This window comes from Chelonia mydas, chromosome 10 (genome assembly GCF_015237465.2).
Source record: "Chelonia mydas isolate rCheMyd1 chromosome 10, rCheMyd1.pri.v2, whole genome shotgun sequence".
Lineage (NCBI taxonomy): Eukaryota > Metazoa > Chordata > Testudines > Cheloniidae > Chelonia > Chelonia mydas.
Genome location: NC_051250.2, coordinates 37,130,168 through 37,150,125, shown reverse-complemented (window position 1 = coordinate 37,150,125; position 19,958 = coordinate 37,130,168). Strand labels below are relative to the sequence as shown.

At 53.6% G+C, this 19,958-nt stretch overlaps 1 protein-coding gene across 10 annotated transcripts in view; it reads right to left on the bottom strand.

Annotated features, from left to right (window-relative positions):
• Window positions 1-19,719, bottom strand: part of LOC114022600 — a 41,373-nt gene extending 21,654 nt beyond the window's left edge. For 5 of the 10 annotated variants that reach the window (XM_037910132.2, XM_037910135.2, XM_037910130.2 and 2 more), the window contains exons 1-5: window positions 19,416-19,551; window positions 17,713-17,780; window positions 16,020-16,110; window positions 14,364-14,555; window positions 1,255-1,970 (exon numbers count right to left, since the gene is read on the bottom strand). In XM_037910132.2, coding sequence (XP_037766060.1) covers window positions 1,255-1,970; window positions 14,364-14,555; window positions 16,020-16,110; window positions 17,713-17,721 — 1,008 coding nt within the window. In that variant the 5' untranslated portion in view covers window positions 17,722-17,780; window positions 19,416-19,551. Of the gene's footprint in view, window positions 1-1,254; window positions 1,971-14,363; window positions 14,556-16,019; window positions 16,111-17,712; window positions 17,781-19,415 lie in introns of all 10 variants that reach the window. The other 5 variants (XM_043524367.1, XM_043524368.1, XM_043524365.1 and 2 more) reach the window with 2 other exon arrangements.
• Window positions 19,720-19,958: the final 239 nt, after the last annotated feature.

Here is a 19,958-nt window from a genome sequence, read left to right as displayed (position 1 = left end):
AAATGGGCGGCAGAGACTGTGGGAACTGTGGGATAGCTACCCACAGTACAATGCTCCAGAAGTCGACGGTTGCCTAGGTACTGTGGACGCACTCCGCTGACTAAATGCACTAAGAGCATTTGTGTGGGGACACATACGTTCGACTGTATAAAAACGCTTTCTACAAAACCGAGTTCTATAAATTCGACCTAATTTTGTACTGTAGACATAGCCTAAGTGTTATCCAGCATACCCAACAGACTGGATTTAATTCACGGTTACCTAGGAAAGCTACCCACTGGTGCCTTATATACAGTGCCCACCTGAGGGATGGATACCTCAGGACACAGGTAAAGGGCTGTGGGGCTTTTCACCTCAGGCTGGTCTGGTCTAGGGCAGTAGTTGCTGAGATTCATCTTCTGAGGTGTGTCTGTGGGTCTCAGTCCAGTTCCTAATGGACAGCTGTCCACATCGCACAAACCACTGCAGTTGTCTGTCTCAACAGAGAGGCCAGTAACAGAATGGCCAGAGACTGAACCCTCCCACCTCACACACACACTCTTGGAGGGGGGCTCTCAAGGTCAGGGTTGAGGCACAGCAGTTGGGTGGTGGAGGAAGCTCTCACAGCTGTTTCCTGTGTTGCAGCCTTCACATTCCAGCCTTGCTGATCTGGGACCATTCATGAGACCTAAATTCACTGACATTTTAAAGAAAAACATAACAGAAACTATAGACTTCAGTGCAGCATTAGCAGATGGTAAGGTGTACTTTAATGATCTCTTAATACAGGACTCAGAGCAGTTGGTGCCTTCAACCTCTTTCCGTGCCATTATAAATCTAGAGACAAGGACTGGGACACAGGAGGTCTTCTGGGCTCTGTTCCTGGCTCTGTGACAGTCTTGATCTTGGCCAAGTCAGCTAACCTCTCTGTATCTCAATTTCACCATTTGCACAATGAGGATAATACCTACCAGCCAGAGATGCTACAAGGTCTAAATCATTACATGTCTGCAAAGTGCTTGCAGACTCTCAGACACGGTTCTAGGGAAGGACAAAGTAACATCAACTTGAGCCACCTAGTCCACCCCCACTTGTTAGGTTTCTGGTCACAGTGAAACCCTAATGGGATAAGCAGCAATAAATGGCTATCTGTTTCCAGCCTGTGCCACCACACAGATTTAGAAACCCCACACATACATTAACTTTCCCTTCCAACGAAACTATGGAGCCTTAACAGTGAGGTTATGTTTATTAGCCAGAAATTAATTCACATACCTGCATGGTCTTGTCCTGGAGGGACAAATCTGTGTCTTCACACCCACTGGCTCCCACCTTCACCTTCTTGCTGACCTCAGCTTCCGCCATCTCCTTCTTACTATTTGATGGTTTCTTTTTCTTCTTCTTCTTCTTGGGTGCTCCAGCTGCTGCTGTCTTCCCTGCCTTCACCTCATCTACAGAAGCAATCTCTGGTTTTGGGGTCTCAAAAATGAGAGCCTCTCTCCCTAATCCTCCACCCACACAGCCCACAACCTCAGGCATATTAGCCTCCAACAGGGTTGAATGCTTCATTGGGCCTGCAGATGCTAAGCCATCTGATGTCACATTTTCTGCTACACTCTCCGCTCTTTGGCCTGTAACAACAGACGGCATCATGGGGCCATCTTTATCTGGGATGACAAAATTGAAAGCAAACTTGGGCTCTTGTCCAGTGGTGGAAAAGTTCAACACTCCCCCAGAACTAGAAGATTTGAGTGAACTTACACTGATGGGCCTCTGTTCAGAGCCACCTACCCCCTGGGCCTCTTCCAAAGTTCCATTGGTTGCTTGTGGATCCATCTCAGGAAGTGCAAAGCTGAATTGGAAGCTATTATCAGATGGTGTGAACCAGTTTGTTGTTGACTCGGAGGTCTGTCCAGATCGCTTCCTATACACCATGCTCCCTGAAGCCTGCGCCTTCCCTTGCTGTATTTGCGCTTTCCCAGGTTTCATGGCTAGAGAGAAGAGGAAGATTTGTGTTTCTATTACTTCTCTGATTTCTTACCAAGTTGGTGCCACATTAGAATAATTCACTTCTATAAGGGACACCCAACCCATGTGTATGCAGAATGCTATTGTATTTTGGTACCAGCAAGGGATTGTGGGCAAAATACTGTGGCAAACTGCTGGCACTACTACGATGGGTCTCCCGCTCTCTCTTCTTGGGGGTGTGGGGGGGGGGTTCAGGGCACTGTTTCTTGCCCCTGAACTGGGGTATTAACTGCCCCACTAGCGTCCTAGAGGAGGGGAGTGGAAAGGGAGGGACCCGGGCCCACCCCCTACTCCGGGTCCCAGCCCAGGGGCCTTAGGGATAGCGGTAAACCACTAGAACTAGCAGTTCCTTCCCCTGGGCTACTTTCCTCTCCCGCCCTTCAGCTCGTGGGGCTTCCTGCCCTCCCTCTGCACAAATCAGGTGTCCCTTTACCTAGCGTCTTGGTCTTCTTAGCCCACCGCAGCACTTCTCCAAACTCTCCTCTGCTTCCCTCCAAACTGCTCTCTGCTCCAACACCAATCCACTCTGCTTCAACTCCTCCTCTTGTCTGACTGAAGCACGGAGTTTTTATCATGTGACTGGCTTCAGGTGCTTTAATTAATTTATAGCAAACTTTCTTCCCTCTACAGGGAATAAGGCTCCCTTCTAACACTCTCCTGCTGCCCTCTGGCCATGCTGTATCACATATTCCCCCCCCCCCCCCCCTTTGCTCAACCATGGGGTTGGGCTACTTCAGACGAGAGGCAGTGCTGTCACGAAAGGCCATCAGTATTGCCGTATTGGCTTCTGACCCTATACTGTACCCGGAAATGGAAGGGCTGCAGGGATAGGAACAACCTAGTCACTCTTGCGTTCTTCTCCTTGTTTCTGTGCATCCACTGGAGTGGGGCATGGTCTGTTACGAGGGTAAACCACCGCCCCAGTAGGTAGTAGCGGAGAGTCTCCATAGCCCATTTTACCGCCAGACATTCCCTTTTCAACGACGGCATACTTTTGTTCCCTGGGGAGGAGTTTCCGGCTGAGATACAAGATTGGGTGTTCCTCTTCCCCTACCATCTGCGAAAGGACGACTCCTAGCCCTACTTCCGAGGCACCTGTTTGTAGGATGAATTCCTTCTCGAAGTCTGGGGCTATGAGTACTGCATGGCAGCAAAGGGCTGTCCTTAAAATCTGCAAATGCTCCTTCTCCTGCACCAGTCCACTTTACTATCTCGGGGCCCCGAGCCTTTATGAAATCCGTCAATGCTCTTGTGGCAAAATGAGGGATGAATCTCGGATAGTATCCTACTACCCCTAGAAATGCTCTGACCTGCTTTTTGCGGACTGGTCGAGGCCAACCTTGTATTGCCTCCACTTTATTCCACTGGGGTTTCACCAAACCTCTCCCTACTACATACCCAAGGTATTTGGCCTCAGCTAGTCCTACCACGCGCTTGAGAGGGTTGGCAGTGAGGCCGGCCTTCCGCAGGGCGTCTAGCACCGCTTCTACTTTTCCTAGGTGCATTTCCCAGTCAGAGCTATGGATGACTAAGTCATCTAGACAGGCATACTTGGCATGGGGTCGCAGCAATTTGTCCATAAGTCATTGGAATGTTGCAGGGGCCCCATGGAGTCCGAAAAGGAGGACAGTGTATTGGAACAGGCCATCGGGTGTAGAGAAGGCAGTCTTTTCCCTGGCATTCTCGGCCAGGGGAATTTGCCAATATCTTTTGGTCAGGTCCAGAGTGGTTAGGTACTGGGCCTTGCCTAACTGATCAACTAGCTCATCAATGCGTGGTATCGGATAGGCATCGAATTGGGATACTTCATTCAACTTCCGGAAGTCATTGCAAAACCTCAGGGTGCCGTCAGGCTTGGGAACTAGGACGATAGGGCTGGACAACTCACTGTGGGATTCTTCAATAACCCTGAGTTCCAGCATCTTCTTCACTTCTGTCCTAATTTCTTCCCTTTTAGGTTCCAGTATCCAGTTCAGTCTTATCATCACCCTCACTCCGGGCCTGGGGATAATATGATGTTGGACCAATGTCGTACGGGCTGGCTGTGTATACAACACATCCCGGTTCTGTTGGATCATATCAATGACCTCTGTTCGTCGTTCTGGGGTTAACTCAGGAGATATCTTCACCTGCCCCTGTGGGTCGTCTGTCTGGGATGGAGCTCCCCAAATGACCAGGCACATCTCTCGGTCACGCCAGGGCTTCAGTAAGTTGATGTGGTAGATTTGCTCTGGCCTTCGGCAGTCTGGTTGTCTGACCTTATAGTCCACCTCCCCAATGGCTTCCACTATCTCATATGGTCCATGCCAGCTGGCGAGGAGTTTGCTTTCTGCTGTCGGCACTAGCACCATCACCCGTTCCCCCAACTGAAATCTCCGTAATTTCGCCCGACAGTTGTAGTATGTCCTTGGTCTGTCAGGATCTCCTTAGGGATGCCCACTCTGGCAAAAACCTGGAGTAGTTCTTTTGCTATTGCGTTGGATGTGGGGTTTCTTAAAGGAATGGCTTCTGGATACCGTGTGGCGTAGTCAAGGATGACTAGTATGTTTCGGTGGCCCCATGCCGATCTTTCCAGTGGGCCCACTATGTCCATGGCTATCCTCTCGAAAGGGACTTCAATAATAGGCAAAGGTACTAATGGGGCCCGCAAGTGAGGTTGGGGGCTATGCAACTGGCATTCAGGGTAAGAGGTACAATAGCGCTGGACCTCTGCATGTAATCCTGGCCAATAAAACCTTCTTAGGACTCTATCCAGTGTCTTGTCTACTCCTAGATGTCCCCCAAATAGATGACTGTGATCTAACTCTAGTACTATCCTTGTGGGTTTCCATGCGACTAAGTTGTTCTACTTCTTCCCCTCGTATTTGTGCTATCCCGTACAACAGATCGCGTTTGAGCACATAATACGGCCTTGGGCCTTTCCTTCCACAGGTACGCCATTTACTTCCATTACCTCCTCCCTCACATTTGCATATAGCGGGTCATTGGCTTGGTCCTGCCCAAAATTCTCATGTGCGGTACCAATCTGACCTAATTCCAGGGGGCCTGTTTCTACTTCGCCCCCTGGGTTGCCTCTACTTGGGCTAGGAACCGCCTCCAAGTCCTCACTGGCCTGAATTATCTCCTGGCCTCCTGAACAGGTTCGCCTACCAACAAGGGAGGTTTTCTGGTTCTCTGCTAGAATCCTGGTCCCCAATCTTTTATCTGCCCTCCTTTCCCGCCTAGACTTTTGGGGTTTTCCGGGGGATGAGAATAACTCTGGGACAAATTCGGCAAACATTGGGGTGAGGCTAGCTGTAGGTGCCTCCGTCTCAAACTGGGGATTGCTACCCTCCCCTGGCTCTATTGGGGGGAGTAAGCTCTCAAACCCAGGGAAGTCCCTACCAATTAAGACAGGGTAGGGGAGCCTGGGGACCACCCCTGCAGTATTCCCCTGGATCTCAATCCGTACCAGGATTGTGGGGTAGAAATTTACGGTGCCATGAACGAACGTTACCCCTGTGTTTTTGGCCCAGGTTAGTTGGTCTTGCCCCACCAACTTCCCTGAGACCAGCATGACAACACTCCCGGAATCTATTAATGCTATGGTCTCAATACCGTTCATTTTTACTGATCTTGTATACCCATGCGAGGTCATTGCGACCCCTACCAGGCCGATTAGGCCACATTGCTCCCCATGATCCTCAACATTATATTGCATAGACTCTTCCCTGTTGGGGCACTGGGCTGCTCTTTCAAAAGCCAGGAGGTATGTCTCCACATCATCCTCCCGTGTCATTTTCTGTAGGCAGTGGCGGGCCCGTACGATCCGGGTCCCGTCACAGTTGTGGTTCAGCTCCATAAGGGCCTTCATCTGGTTCACCAGCTCTTGCAGCAGGGCTCGGTCCTGGGCAGCCTGACTCATCAACAGACGATTAGTCTCCTGCTGCATCCGAGTCGCCTCCTGTTGGGCGGTTGCTTGGACCCGGGTAGCCTCCTGCTGGGCTGCGGTGGCTTGTATTAGGGCCTTGACCTTAGGGATGGCTAACCCTGGTTTAAGTCCCCAGCGCATAGATCCTACTTCTCACACCACGTTTTTTGCCGGCACTACTATGATGGGTCTTGCGCTTTCTCTTCTTGGGGGGGTGGGCCATAGGGGCACCATTTCTTACCCCCTGAACCGGGGTATTAATTGCCCCACTAGTGTCCTAGAGGAGGGGAGTGGAGATGGAGGGACCCGGGCCCGCCCTCTACTCCAGGTCCCAGCCCAGGGGCCCTAGAGATAGCGGTAAACCACTAGAACTAGCAGTTCGTTCCCCTGGGCTACTTCCCTCTCCTGCCCTTCAGCTTGTGGGGCTTCCTGCCCTCCCTCTGCACAAACCAGGTGTCCCTTTACCTAGCGTCTTGGTCTTCTTAGCCCACCGCAACACTTCTCCAAACTCTCCTCTGCTTCCCTCCAAACTGCTCTCTGCTCCATTGCCAATCCACTCTGCTTCAACTCCTCCTCTTGTCTGATTGAAGCAGGGAGTTTTTATCATGTGACTGGCTTCAGGTGCTTTAATTAGCTTCAGGTGCTTTAATTAATTTATAGCAAACTTTCTTCCCTCTCCAGGGAAGAAGGCTCCCTTCTAGCCCTCTCTTGCTGCCCTCTGGCCTGGGCTTTCCTTGCTTTTTGCTCCTGCTTTAGTTCCCACCCCCCGCGACCGGGCCAGACGCTTTTTCTTCGTTTTTTTTTTTTTTTTTTTTGCTGCCGTTCGAGTGCTGGTCAGCTGCCAGCTTGCCTGCCAGCCCCCCCACGCTGCTATTGCTTCAGCTGCAACCCCCGGAGGAGGGGGGGAGGACTGCCGACCAGCTCCCCGGAGGAGGGGAATGGACACCCCCAGACCCAACCGTTTTGCTGTTCGTTTGTGGACCCGCGATTACTCGTCTTCTTATCTTTGCTTGGTATTTTTGGAATGCTCCACAAAGACCGGGAGAGAAGACAGCTGACAGAGACATCGCCCAGGGAAGCTACAAGTCATTGTGGAGGGGGCCGTAAGACTGAGTAACTTTTGAACTGTACTCTCGTGTGGGGGGAGTTTGACTGTGTCTTAACTGCATTTGTAGGGGCACAGGGGGTGTGGCACGGAGCTGCCCCCCGATCCATCGGTGCCCCCCCCCCACCACTACTACAACTGTCACGGCCCTCCCCGCCGTCCGTCCCTGCTGGCACCCTGCCATCTGCCTCTAGCCTCAACTGCTTGCTTTGAATTCCATCATCCGGACCAGACACAACAGCCGACCAAACGAGACTCTTTGGATAAACGCGCGTGGGTCCGCGTTCCCACCCCCGGACTGCCCACCCCACAGTTTGCCCCTACTACCTGACCCCAACTCCTGTTTCCTTCCCCTGTCCAGTCTGACCCATTTGGCCACCCCCTGCCTGCAGCCCAACAGGGAGAAGTGGTTAATCTGCTTCCCCCTCCCCCCTCCTCCTTCTGGTGTCTCCCCATCTCTCCCTACTCACGATGGCGGGGAATGAGAGGGGTGAGACCCCTCTAACAACCTCAGTTGCCCCTCCCCCACCTACCCCCCTGCCCAACCCCCAAGCCTCCCCCCCGACCACTGCTGCCAAAACACCTGCCATCGCCCCCACTGGGGCATCGGCAGCCGGAGGCACCGGGGCGACTATTGCCGCTGCTAAGCCCACCGCCCCCCCAGATTCTAGGAAAGCCCCCCCGGTTAGCTGGAAAGGCCAGAGTGCGAAGAAGGGGAAGGGCCCCACCACAACCACCAAGCCCGCCATAGCAGAGGCTGCCCCCACCGCTATGGCCTCGTCATCGACCATGGCGTCCCTCCCCGCTGTTCCCTCCACCAGCTCTGTGAGCGTCCCTCCCCCGGCCCCCAGGGCGTATGCCCGGGCGGTGGCAGCCCCCCCCCCCCCCCGCCTGCCGCCTCGTCATCTTGCCCACCCACCACCTCTGCTACCATCAATAGCGGCCAAGGCCCCTTTCCCACCATGACCAGGAAGCCTGGCGTCCGTTGCCTCTTGGTGCATCCCTCGCCCCACGTGGAGACATACGTGCAGGCGTTGGCGAGGGTGGTAGGACCCACGGCCATTGTGGCGGCCTCCAAAATGTACAGGAAGGTTGTCTTTTTCTTAGCATTGGAGGCTGCTGCCCAGGAGGCGGTGGAGAAGGGCCTGGCGGTGGGGGGGGGTATTTGTCCCCCTGGAGCCGCTAGAAGACCTGGGCGTCCGCCTAGTCCTGACCTCCGTCCCTCCTTTTCTACCCAATGCCGCCCTGTTACCCGCTCTCTCCACCCTGGGGAAACCTGTTTCCATCATCAGCCCTCTCCCGTTGGGCTGCAAGGACCCCACCCTCCGTCACATCCTTTCGTTCCGCCGGCAAGTGCAGCTTTTACTGCCGCTGGCGGCGTGTGACGGAGAGGTGCTCGAGGGGTCCTTCCTAGTCCCCTACCAGGGAGCCCACTATCGGGTCTACTATTCCACATGAGAGGCCCGGTGCTACCTCTGCCGACCAGCGGGGCATGTCCGAAGAGACTTCCCCTTGGCCCGGCGGGGAGGGGCACCTGAGACCCGGCAGGACATCGGCCCCGTCGTTGCCGACGTCCCTGGCCGCCCGACATCTGAAACCACCTCTCCTCCTGCTCGATCCACCGCTGCTCCTGCCCGGGCCCAAGAGACACCTCCCCTACAATGCCCAGACGAGCGAGGAAGCCCTGCCCTTGCTGTTAACAATCCAGCAGAGCCTATGGAGGAGGGTGCAGCAAAGATATTACTGGGCATAGGAGAGGGCCTGCCCCAAGGAGAAACGCCCCCCCCCATGCTGCCTCACCGTTACCCCCCCAAGCCCCTGAACCATCGCCTCTGCCCCCCGACATGACCCCTGCTAACCAGCCCCCAGACGATGCTATGGAGGGCTGGACCCTAGTCCAGGGAAAGCGAGGCAAGCAGAAGGCTCGAGCTCTGCTGCACCCATCCGATGCGGAGGCCCCCCGGAAGACCAGGAAGGGAGGCACTGACACTGAGCCTTCCGCTATGCCCACGAGCGAGATCCATCCGCTGGTGTCGGGAGGGGAAGACAAAATAGCACTGGAAGGTAGAATCTCCCCTCCACGGGAGACCCTGCCCTCCGAGACCCTTGAGGAAGCCCCTTCTGCCCGAATATCACCTGAACCCCCCGCGAACCCTGAAGCGACTGTCGTAGCGGGCGCCAGAGGGGAGCCCCCCGGGGTGGCAGAAGACGACCTCTCCTCCATGAGGAGATCGAGGCCCTAGGTTTGACCCCGGTCACCCAGGGAGAGAATGACGTACTGCCGGCTGGCCTCGATTTGGGCAACCTTACCCCAGTCCCCCTTTCCCCATGCTCCCTCCCTCTAACTGCCTTTCTGGGCGAGCACCCTGCAGAAGGTGGTCCACCACCTGAGGCCATGGCTGCCAAATCCACCATAGAGCCTGCGCCCAGCATCACTGGGAGCCCCCTCCCCACCCCCTTAACCCTCGAATCTGTTCGGAAGGCACCACCTCTCAGCTGCTTGCCTCCCGAAGCTCAGAGCCTCGCCTCTGCCCCCGCCCCCACCCCTGCCCCTGCCCAATCCACCTCCTCCTGCAATGCTATTGCCACCCCTGGGGTTATTTCCTTCCCGTTTTTTGCGGATCCCCCCCAAGGGGCAGCCTTTGAATTTTCCTGCTGCGACCCATTAGGAGCTGCAATTTTCCCTCCGCCATCCTCTTCTACCCCAAGGCTTGAGATGGACCTAATAACTTTAGCCTGTCAGACGCCCCGTCGGTGGTCTGCACCCTGCCTGCCCGCCTCAGCGGACCACGAGGCTGCACCAAGAGCCCCACCAGGGAATAACCCGGAAATCGCAACCCCACCCCCCCATGAGCTGCGAAAAGCGTTGCGACAGTTTTTAGAAGACATCTGTGGCTCCCGCAACAGGGTACAGCTAGCTCTCCAGCTACGGGGGGACTTTGATCAAATCCTCCAGGCCACAAGGGCCCTTATAAAGAAGGGTAAAGGGAAAGGAAGGCACGGTGCCGTGGCCTACGGGCGGGCCCGCAGCTTCCGTGACGATTTACTCACTTATGGGATGGGTCACGGATTGTTGCGCGACCCGCTGGGGGCTGCGAACACCCCCGCCAACAGGGAACGCCCACCCCCCCAGCCCTCCGCATGACACCCCTCATTATTGCAACCTTGAACACCAGGGGCTGTAGGATGGCTCTCCGCAGGTCCCAGGTGCTCTCTTACCTTCGGGAAGGGGGGTACTCTGTGGTTTTCCTGCAGGAGACCCATACGGATCCGACCGCCGAGGACAGCTGGCGGCTGGAGTGGGGGGACGGGGTCTACTTCAGCCACTTCACGATTCGACAAGCTGGAGTGGCGACCCTGTTCTCCCCCAACTTACGGCCTGAGGTGCTAGGGGTCACTGAGGCCGTGCCGGGCCACCTGCTGCATCTCCGAGTCCGTATGGAGGGACTCATGGTCAACCTCGTTAACATCTATGCCCCGACAACGAGCCCGAAGCGGCCGCAATTCTATCAGCGGGTGTCCGACTTCCTCAGCACCCTAGATTCTCACGAGTGCTTAGTCCTGTGAGGGGACTTTAACACCACCCTCGAGGAACAGGGCCGCTCAGGGGCCGAGCTGAGCCCGGCCGCTGCGAACATTCTCCGAGAAATAGTCGAACATCACTCCCTAGCAGACGTCTGGCGTGACCACCACCCAGATGACACTTCCATGTTCACCTTTGTCCGGGTGGAGGCCCATTGGTCACACCACTCTCGGTTGGACCGTATTTATTTATCCCGTTTCCATCTTTCACAGGCCCACTCCTCCAACATTCGGCCGGCCCCATTTTCCAACCATCATCTAGCCACCATAACAGCCTCCCTCCGTGCAGAGAGGCCGGGGCCGGCCTATTGGCACTTTAACAACAGCCTGTTGGAGGATGAGGGCTTCGTGACGTCCTTCTGGGAGTTTTGGCTGGCCTGGCGAGAGCAGCGGTGTGCCTTTCCCTCGGCGCGGCGATGGTGGGATCTAGGGAAGGTGCACGCCAAGCTCTTCTGCCGTGACTACACCTGGGGCACCAGCCGACGGAGAAATGCAGCAATAGAGCAGTTGGAACGGGAGGTCTTAGAGATGGAGAGGCGTCTGGCCGCCAGCCCCGAGGAGCCGTTCCTCTGCAGAGCGTGCCGGGAGAAGCAGGAGGAGCTCCGGGCCCTCGATGCCTTTGTTCGATCCCGCATCCACCTCCTTCGGGAGATGGACTGTGGCTCCCGTTTCTTCTATGCCCTGGAGAAAATGAGGGGGGCCAAGAAACACGTCACCTGCCTTCTAGCAGAAGATGGCGCCCCCCTCACGGATCCGGTGGAGATGTGTGGGAGGGCCCGTGACTTCTACACAAGCCTTTTCTCCCCGGATCAGCTTCGGGCGAGGAGTACGGCAGGGGTGCCCCCTCTTGGGCCAGCTGTACGCTCTGGCGACCAAGCCCTTCTTCTGTCTCCTCCTCAGGAGGTTGACGGGGTTGGTGCTGCGGGAGCCAGAGCTGCGGCTGGTCCTGTTGGCGTACGCCGATGACGTGCTCCTCGTGGTCCAGGACCCGGGGGACTTGGCGCGGGTGGAGGCTTGCCAGGCCATCTATTCGGCAGCCTCCTCCACCCGAGTCAACTGGGTCAAGAGCTCTGGCTTGGCGGTGGGGGACTGGCGGCGGGTGAGCTCCCTCCCAACCGCGCTTCAGACCATCCGATAGAGCGTGGGTCCACTGCTCTACCTAGGCGTTTACCTTTCTGCCATGCACCCTTCTCCGCCAGAGAACTGGCAAAATTTAGAAGGCGGGGTGATAGAGCGGCTCCGGAAATGGACGAGACTACTCAGATGACTCTCCCTCCGAGGGAGAGCACTGGTGCTTAACCAACTGGTCCTGTCCACGCTCTGGTACTGGCTCAACACCCTGGTCCCGGCCCCGGGTTTCCTGACCAACCTCCGGACATCGATTCTAGAGTTCTTTTGGTCAGGAATGCACTGGGCCCCTGTTGGGGTTCTTCATCTACCCCTGAAGGAAGGAGGGCAGGGCCTGAAGTGTCTGCACACTCAGGTCCGTGTCTTCCACCTCCAGGCCCTGCAGAGGCTCCTTTATAGTGCAGGTAGTTTGACGTGGAGCATATTGGCGCACGCCTTCCTGCACCGCTTCCAAGGGCTCCGATACGATCAGCAGCTTTTTTATCTTTGTCCGAGAGGTTTTCCGCGAGACCTCTCCGGGCTGCCGGTCTTCTACCAGGACTTCCTCCGGACCTGGAAACTGTTTTCAACGACCAAGTCCATGGCGGCCACTGTGGGAGCAGATCTCCTCGCGGAGCCCCTGCTACACAACCCCCAGCTCTGTGTGCAGGCGGCGGAGTCCCGCTCGGTGCGCCAGAGTTTGGTCCTGGCGGAAGTCACGAGAGTCGGAGACCTCCTGGACTACGACCGGGGAGACTGGCTGGATCCCGTGACGCTCGCTCGGCGCATGGGGCTCTCCAGACCTCGTACCCCCCAGCGCGTACTTCAGGAGATGAAGGCCACCTTGATGCCCGCTGCTTGGGCTTATCCTAACTGAGCCCTGCGCGAGGGCGCACCCTGCCCACCCTCTACCCCAGGCCCGCCAGACCTTTCAATTGGGCCCCCACCCCGTAGATCCCAACAAACCCCTCACCCTTTCACTGCGAGCCGGCTGCATGAACTGCAGCCGGTCAGCTTCCAAATCGCGCCACGGAAATATCTATACACACTCATGCTTCACACCCTTCATGCCCACACCCTGGTGTCCTGCCCTGATACAAAGTGGTGGGACCTTCTGCCACCTTTGGAGGGTGAGCAACCCTGGTGGGCCAGCCTGTATTCCACCTTGGTCCCGAGGCCTGTCGAGGACATTAGTTGGCGGCTCCTTCACGGAGCTGTGAGCATGGGCGTGTTTTTGACATGGTTCACCCCCATCCCGGATACTTGCCCTTTTTGCAACGTGAGGGAAACCCTGGCGCACGTATATTTAGAGTGTGCCAGATTGCAGCCCCTTTTTCGGCTCCTCACGAATATTTTATTATGCTTTTGGCTACACTTTTCCCCTCATCTTTTTATCTACACCCTCCCCATCCATGGCCCCATAAAATCGCGAGATCTCCTGGTTAACCTCCTCCTAGCCCTAGCTAAAACAGCCATTTATAAAACCAGAGAGAGGAGGTTGGCTAATGAATCGTCCTGCGATTGTAGGGCCGTTTTCCGATCCTCAGTACATTCACGTATCTGGGCGGAGTTCCTTTGGGCGGCGTCCACCGACTCCCCTGACGCCTTCGAGGAGCGGTGGGCGCTGTCCGAGGTTCTCTGCTCGGTGACCCCGTCTGGTTCCCTCCGTCTGACCCTTTGATTGAGGGGAAGAGCGAGAGACCCCAGCCCCAGCCGTTGCCGCTGTGGATACCATCATCACTGTCACCTAGGAGGGGTCCTATCACACGTGGTGTACGTCCCCCTCACCCCCAAACCGCCCACCCCGCAGCCGTGCCCATCTTGTCGGGCACTCTCAGGAGAGGAATAATTGGTGACACTGGGCATGGCATTAGGTAACTCGAGGGGGTGGAAGACCATGAGTGTCGAGGAAGCCCCCCCACTCTAGGCCCAGGCTAGCCCGAACACTTCTCCCTTCTGAAGGCTGCTGTGTTATACCTTGTGTTTGCTTTTGTTTTGTTGCATAGTTTTGCTTTATCCTTTTTGGTGATTCCTTGTAAGTGTTACACAAATAAAATTCTTTTCTGCTTCAAAAAAAAATACACACTCTCCTGCTGCCCTCTGGCCATGCTGTATCACAATACCCAGTGCAGCAGAACTAGCTGTCTCTCCATTTCCATATGGGACTGCCTGACATGCAGCGGGAATGGGGGACTCGGTCCTATTTATTCAGGCCTTGTGCACCACCACCCTCACCAATCTCACACACAGATCCACAATGGATTCTTGGAGGAGTCCCATCTTCTGCTATTTCATCCTGCTCAGTGCCATGTTAGGCCTTACTCTAGCTGTCACTAATAGGGCTTCCAAAACTATGAACTTCTCCTTAACACTGGACCCCACACCATGGTGATGCCATGAAGTTCAAACAGATACAGCCTTTACTTCACCCTCAAAACCCCCTTCAGTCCTGGGATTACATGTGTTTAAAGGCCCTTCCACTTTAATGGCATCTGGCTGGCCCCTTAAAGAACAGGACGGGGGAAAGGAGGTTTATTCCTCATGGGAATGACTGGACGAGAAGCCTCAAGAAAGGCCATTTGCTAACACCTGGACACCACATCAGAGGGAACCAAATGGTTCTGTAGACTTTAGGGATGGCCCCAGCCTCACCTGCTTTCTCCGTCCTCTTCCGCTCCTCAGCCATCTTCAGTCGGTAATCCCCAAACACGCGGTTCATCACCTGCCGCTTCTTCACAAAGGCAGCCTTGTGGGAGCGCAGGATTTTGAGGATGTGCCGTGTCTCCTCTGCTGCACTCAAGAAACCGACCGACACAAAGACAAGAAACGGGATCACAGTGAGTCCTACGAATCATAGTCAGGGAGGGAAACGATGGTGATTTTTCCCTCGGCCAGGTACTCAGATAGGAGAAAAGTCTCAAAGCAGCAGTACTTACAGACGTGTCCTAATCGCTATTCTTTGACTGCATGAGGACTGGAATGGCTACTGGTTAGGACACTGGGTATTTATACCACATACAGAATTAGTCCCTTATCAGTGGTTCAGAGGTAGCTATTTTCAGGATTTTTACAAATGGATGCAATACCATGTAATGCTTTTCCGGCGAGCACTCTTATGTGCTTATTATTATTGCATATACCTTTCTATTGTACCTGTCCCCATAGTATGTGGGCATCGACTACAGCAGGCGTTCTCAAACTTCACTGCATGGCGCCCCTCTTCTGACAACAAAAATTACTTCACAATCTCAGGAGAGGAACCAAAGCCTGAGCCTGCCCAAGCCCCACTGCCCCGGGTGGGGGGCCAAAGCTGAAGCTCAAGGGCTTCAGCCTCAGGCTGGGTGCCTGCAACCTGAGTCCTGCTGCCCAGGGCTGAAGCTCCGGGCCCCAGCAAGTCTAAGCCAGCCCTGGCAACCCCGTTCAAAGGGGGTTGTGACCCACTTTGCGGTCCCAAACCACAGTTTGAGAACCGCTGGATTACAGGATACTAGACTTGTATGACCAATAGCATATGAAGCAATGCTTTAATATATAAATGATCAAATCTCATGCTTCTGCATAAACCAATGGCTGCAGTGTTCAGGAAAGAATTTTGTATCCTCATGTACACCACAACAAAGACAGCCAAATGCCTTACAAGGGAAGTTTCACTTTCCTTTGAACCACTAAGCAGTGGTCACTGAGAGAGGCATGATACAGGGCCTGGTGGATCAACAGGTATGAAATCTTGAAACGTTCCGGAATACACCTGAAGCCAGTATTTCAATGTTTCTCTTTTACGTGATTTCATCTTTTTCCAGGGACAATGCTTAAAAAAAATAAAGTTACAAGCATTTAACGGGTATCTCTATTGATACTATGCAGCAGCAATCACTTGAGATTGTGGGATTATACCACAGATAAGTAACAGATACAGAATGTGATAGATCAACGCACCGAGGGGGATAAAACCACTGTCTGAGCTGCAAAGCAGTGTAGGAAGCCTGAAGTAGCTGAAGAATATGTAAGTGGAAGGGTACAACTAAGGGGAAGGGAGGAATGAGGCAAAGGGGCTAAAAGGAAAATGAGGAGAGAAGAAACAATACATAAGGAAGGAGACAGTCCAGGTCACAGGAGTAAGGGCGGATAGGCAGATGGAGTTCAAAGTAGAACAGACGTAAAATAAGGCCAAAATGTTTAATTACATTTCACATTTAGAATGAATTCCAATTATAATTCAACAGACAGAGAAATTAGAAAGGCTTCTGGGTGAACTGAACCAGCATAGAGTTTTGATTTTAGCCAGAAATCTTGGGGGAGGCAGCATACCTTGTTTTGGGGTTGGGTTGAGATGAAGGAGGCCTGTTTCCAGCTGCAAAATACACCACTCCAGCTCATCTTGGAATGTCCCTTGGGGAGCCTGGGATATTGGGAAGTGCACAGATGGGACAATGTTTATTTTCAATGTATGGACGTGTACATAAACCAACCCCACACCCTTGCATCTGACACCAAAAAAGGTTGTTCTAAAATTCCCTGGCTTGAGCTATGATAAGATGATCACAATGGTCCCTTCTGGCCTTAAATTCTATGAATGTTGCATATGCTGCAAAGCAATGAAGAATAAAAGTACAATGGGCCCGGTATTAATCCAGGCTCAGAGTGAGGGTGGTGGTGGTTTTATGGTTAAATTGTTAAAAGCCTATTGAATGAGGCCCCTGTATCATAGAAATTAGTGACAGAAAAGATGTGTTCACTGTCTGTCATCCTGTCCATTTCTATGCCATCAGGATTTTCCTTATAGGATTTTTCTAGTTCGATGCCCTGTTTAATTTAAAGGTCCTAAGTGATGGGTTCCCACCAATCCTCTTTGCAAAACAGTCTCCAGTCTAACAGATCTCTTGGTCAAGAAATTATCTCCCTTGTAAAAAGAAAAGGAGGACTTGTGGCACCTTAGAGACTAACAAATTTATTTGAGCATAAGCTTTCACGAGCTACAGCTCACTCCGATGAAGTGAACTGTAGCTCACGAAAGCTTATGCTCAAATAAATTTGTTAGTCTCTAAGGTGCCACAAGTCCTCCTTTTCTTTTTGCGGATACAGACTAACATGGCTGCTACTCTGAAACCTATTTCCCTTGTATATAACTTATACCCCATCCCCACCCAATCTCTCTTGGTTGCATTAAATAACTTGTATCTATGTTACAATGTAAAGAGCAAAGTATGTCAAACAAAATCAAACAGATAATTTAAATACATTTGAACATACATAATTAAATTACATTGAATAAACAGAGGACTCACTAAACCCAAAAGATTAAGGCCAAGATTTTCAAAACTGACTAATAATACTAATACTTCAACGGGGCCTGAATTCAAGAGGGCAGGTGCTCATCATTTTTAGAAAATCAGGCTTCTTTAAGGTGTCTCAAGTTGGGCTCCCAAAATCACTAGTCAGTTTTAAAAACTTTGGCCTGGATTCTTTTTCATTATTACTATAAAAGTGGTAGACCTTAGGACTGATTGTCTGCCAAGACTTCTTATATTCCTCAAGAATATACCATAGGTAAAATTAAAATGAAAATAGTTTGTGTATGTTTAAAGATGACAAGTTTAAAGACAAGTTAGAAATTATATTGGTCCCTTTTTAATTTTCTGAAATGTTTTAAATTAGGGTTTCATTTTGCAATCGCATGAAGTTGGGGATCAATACAAACTTTTCTACCTCAATGTAATACTGTTAGCAAAGTGCTGTACTCTGAACAGTATGTTCCATTGCATTTATCATTACAAAAATATGAAAGCTTAAAAAAAGCCTTTACAAGTATTAACAGATGGACATATGGTCAGCCTGTTGATATGTGGAGAATTGGGGGGAGCTTTAAGGAGGGGAAACAACGCATGGCAACCTCTGCACAGGGCAGCAGGAAGATGCCTTGAAAGATCAGGGCAGGTGGCAGTTTTAATTGTATCAATTAACTTGAGTGCAGAAGACAGAGAAGAGCACACTGAATTTTTACCTCTTCCATTAGGAAAGTTGGCCTTGCTGATGTTCAGCTCTGGAATCCTCCTACATCGCTCCTGTTACCTAGAAGCACAAGACAGTAAGTGAGCTTTTGCTTCCTTTATATCATAAGGAGGAATGAAGAAATCCAGAGGCAGCAGAAAGCAGTGATGGAAGCAGCCCTTGGCATACTTCAAAAGTAACATTTCAGGAGTGGGAAAGGAGTAAAACCATTCTACCTAGCTGCTCGTTTCAGAAAGCGCCCTATTATGGGGAATTTCTAAGGGCGGGAGGAAAGAATGGGATCAAAACTAAGGTGGCTACTTTCAATTGGTGCTCCATCTCTGACAGACTCCAGCTTCTTCAGCAACCAATCACTTATGTCATTACGGGAGGCGGCAGTGTCAGTTGACTGGTTTGCACAGAATGCAAAGTGACTGTTTTTGTCTTTTAATGATCGGCTGCACGCCTAATATGGCCAACCAGACTTTTAGCAGCTGGAGCTGCCAGTGTCCCTTTTTGACCGGATGTTCCGGTCGAAAACCGGACACCTGGCAACCCTATGCTCACAACTGAGGGTCAAGGCCCAACAGAATAAAATATACTGCCAGTGGCTGTTGACCCAACCCATCATCATGATTGAATTATGTCTAGTGCAATAATGTCTCCTACCAAACTCTAAGAGCTTTTATGTTTCTTTATTAACAGATCCCACTGGAACCATATCCACAAAACAACCACCCAGCCCTCCACAAATTCAGTACCCTACTTCTCCTCCCCAAATATTCATGCCCCATTCAACCTACTCAGGGAAAGTCCAGGTCGTAGATAAATTTTGTTCTGATAAAAAAAATCAGGGCTCTGTGGAGCAGGGGGAAGAGACTAGAGTTCCACAGCCAAGGAATCCTTACTGAAAGCACACAACCCCCCACTGCAATGGGGCTACAATTGAGTATTGCTCAAGTGTGCAAAGTGCTACACAGTAAAGGGTCAACAGCCCACAGCCCAGTTGGCCCAACTGGGTACACCCTTGGTCTGTTTAATGATGCAAGAGATGAACCAGTAACACTGTCAGGTTGGTGATGGCTGTCAAAGCTATAACCTACTCCCTGCCAGCCTCAACCCCATGAGCACCAGGACAGCCCCTCTCCCCAGCTCCGCATACACCCCCGGGGGGGGGAGGGGTGTCTCAGCACCGAGACAGCCCCCTCAGCTCTGCAGGCAGGCAGGCAGGCAGACACGCCGGGGGTGGGCGGGTGGGGAACTCAGCACCGAGACAGCCCCCTTCAGCTCTGCAGACAGACACACACACACACCCTGGGGGGAACGGAGGTCGGCACCGGGACAGCCTCCTCAGCTCTACAGACAGACACACACACACACACACCGGGAGGGGGGGGGCAGCTCGGCACCGGGACATCCCCCTCAGCTCTGCAGACAGACACCCGCGGGGGGGGGGGGGGAGCTCGGTACCGGGACAGCCCCCTCAGCTCTACAGGCAGGCAGGCAGAGAGACAGACACACCCGGGGGGGGGGGGGGGGGAGATCGGTACCGGGACAGCACCCTCAGCTCTACAGACAGACAGACACACACCCCGGGGGGGGGGGGGGGGGACGGAGCTCGGCACCGGGACAGCACCCTCAGCTCTGCAGACGGAGACGGGCGTCCCTCCCCCCAGCCCTGCACACAGACACCCCGAGGCCGGCTCTGCTCCTCACCTGTCGATCTCGGGCGGGGCGGTCCGGCCCCGAACTCCTTCCGCCACCGCGCTCCTTTCCCGCAGGTTCCGCCCTGCGCTCTGGCCCGGCCGGCTGCACTCTGCGGGGATTCCCGAGCCGGGGTGGGCCGGGCGCGGCCTGGAGGTGCGGCTTGGGGTGCGCTGGGGAAGCTTGGGCTCCTAGGGCGTTACTTACCTGGCGTAAGTTGCAGGTGAGACGCGGGGCGTGTGGATGGGGCCGAGCCAGCGCTTGTGCTGGAGGCCAGCCAGGCAGGGCGTCCGTTGCGAGTGCCCGCGTAAAGGGCGGTGTCAAGCAGGAGGAGCGTTTTGTGCAGGGTGGGGGCTGGGGCCCCAGGCGGGGCTTGCCCGCCACCCACCTGCACGTGCTTCAGCATCTGGGTCCTATTGACCGAGGTGCGCTCCTTTGTCACCCCTAATTGCATGTATCTCCACTCGATCCCTACAGCTGGGTAAGGGCACAACAGGCCACAGCTCCCTCCTGGGTGTTACTGGGCTCAAGGGGCTGTGGTATCTGAGCAGCTCC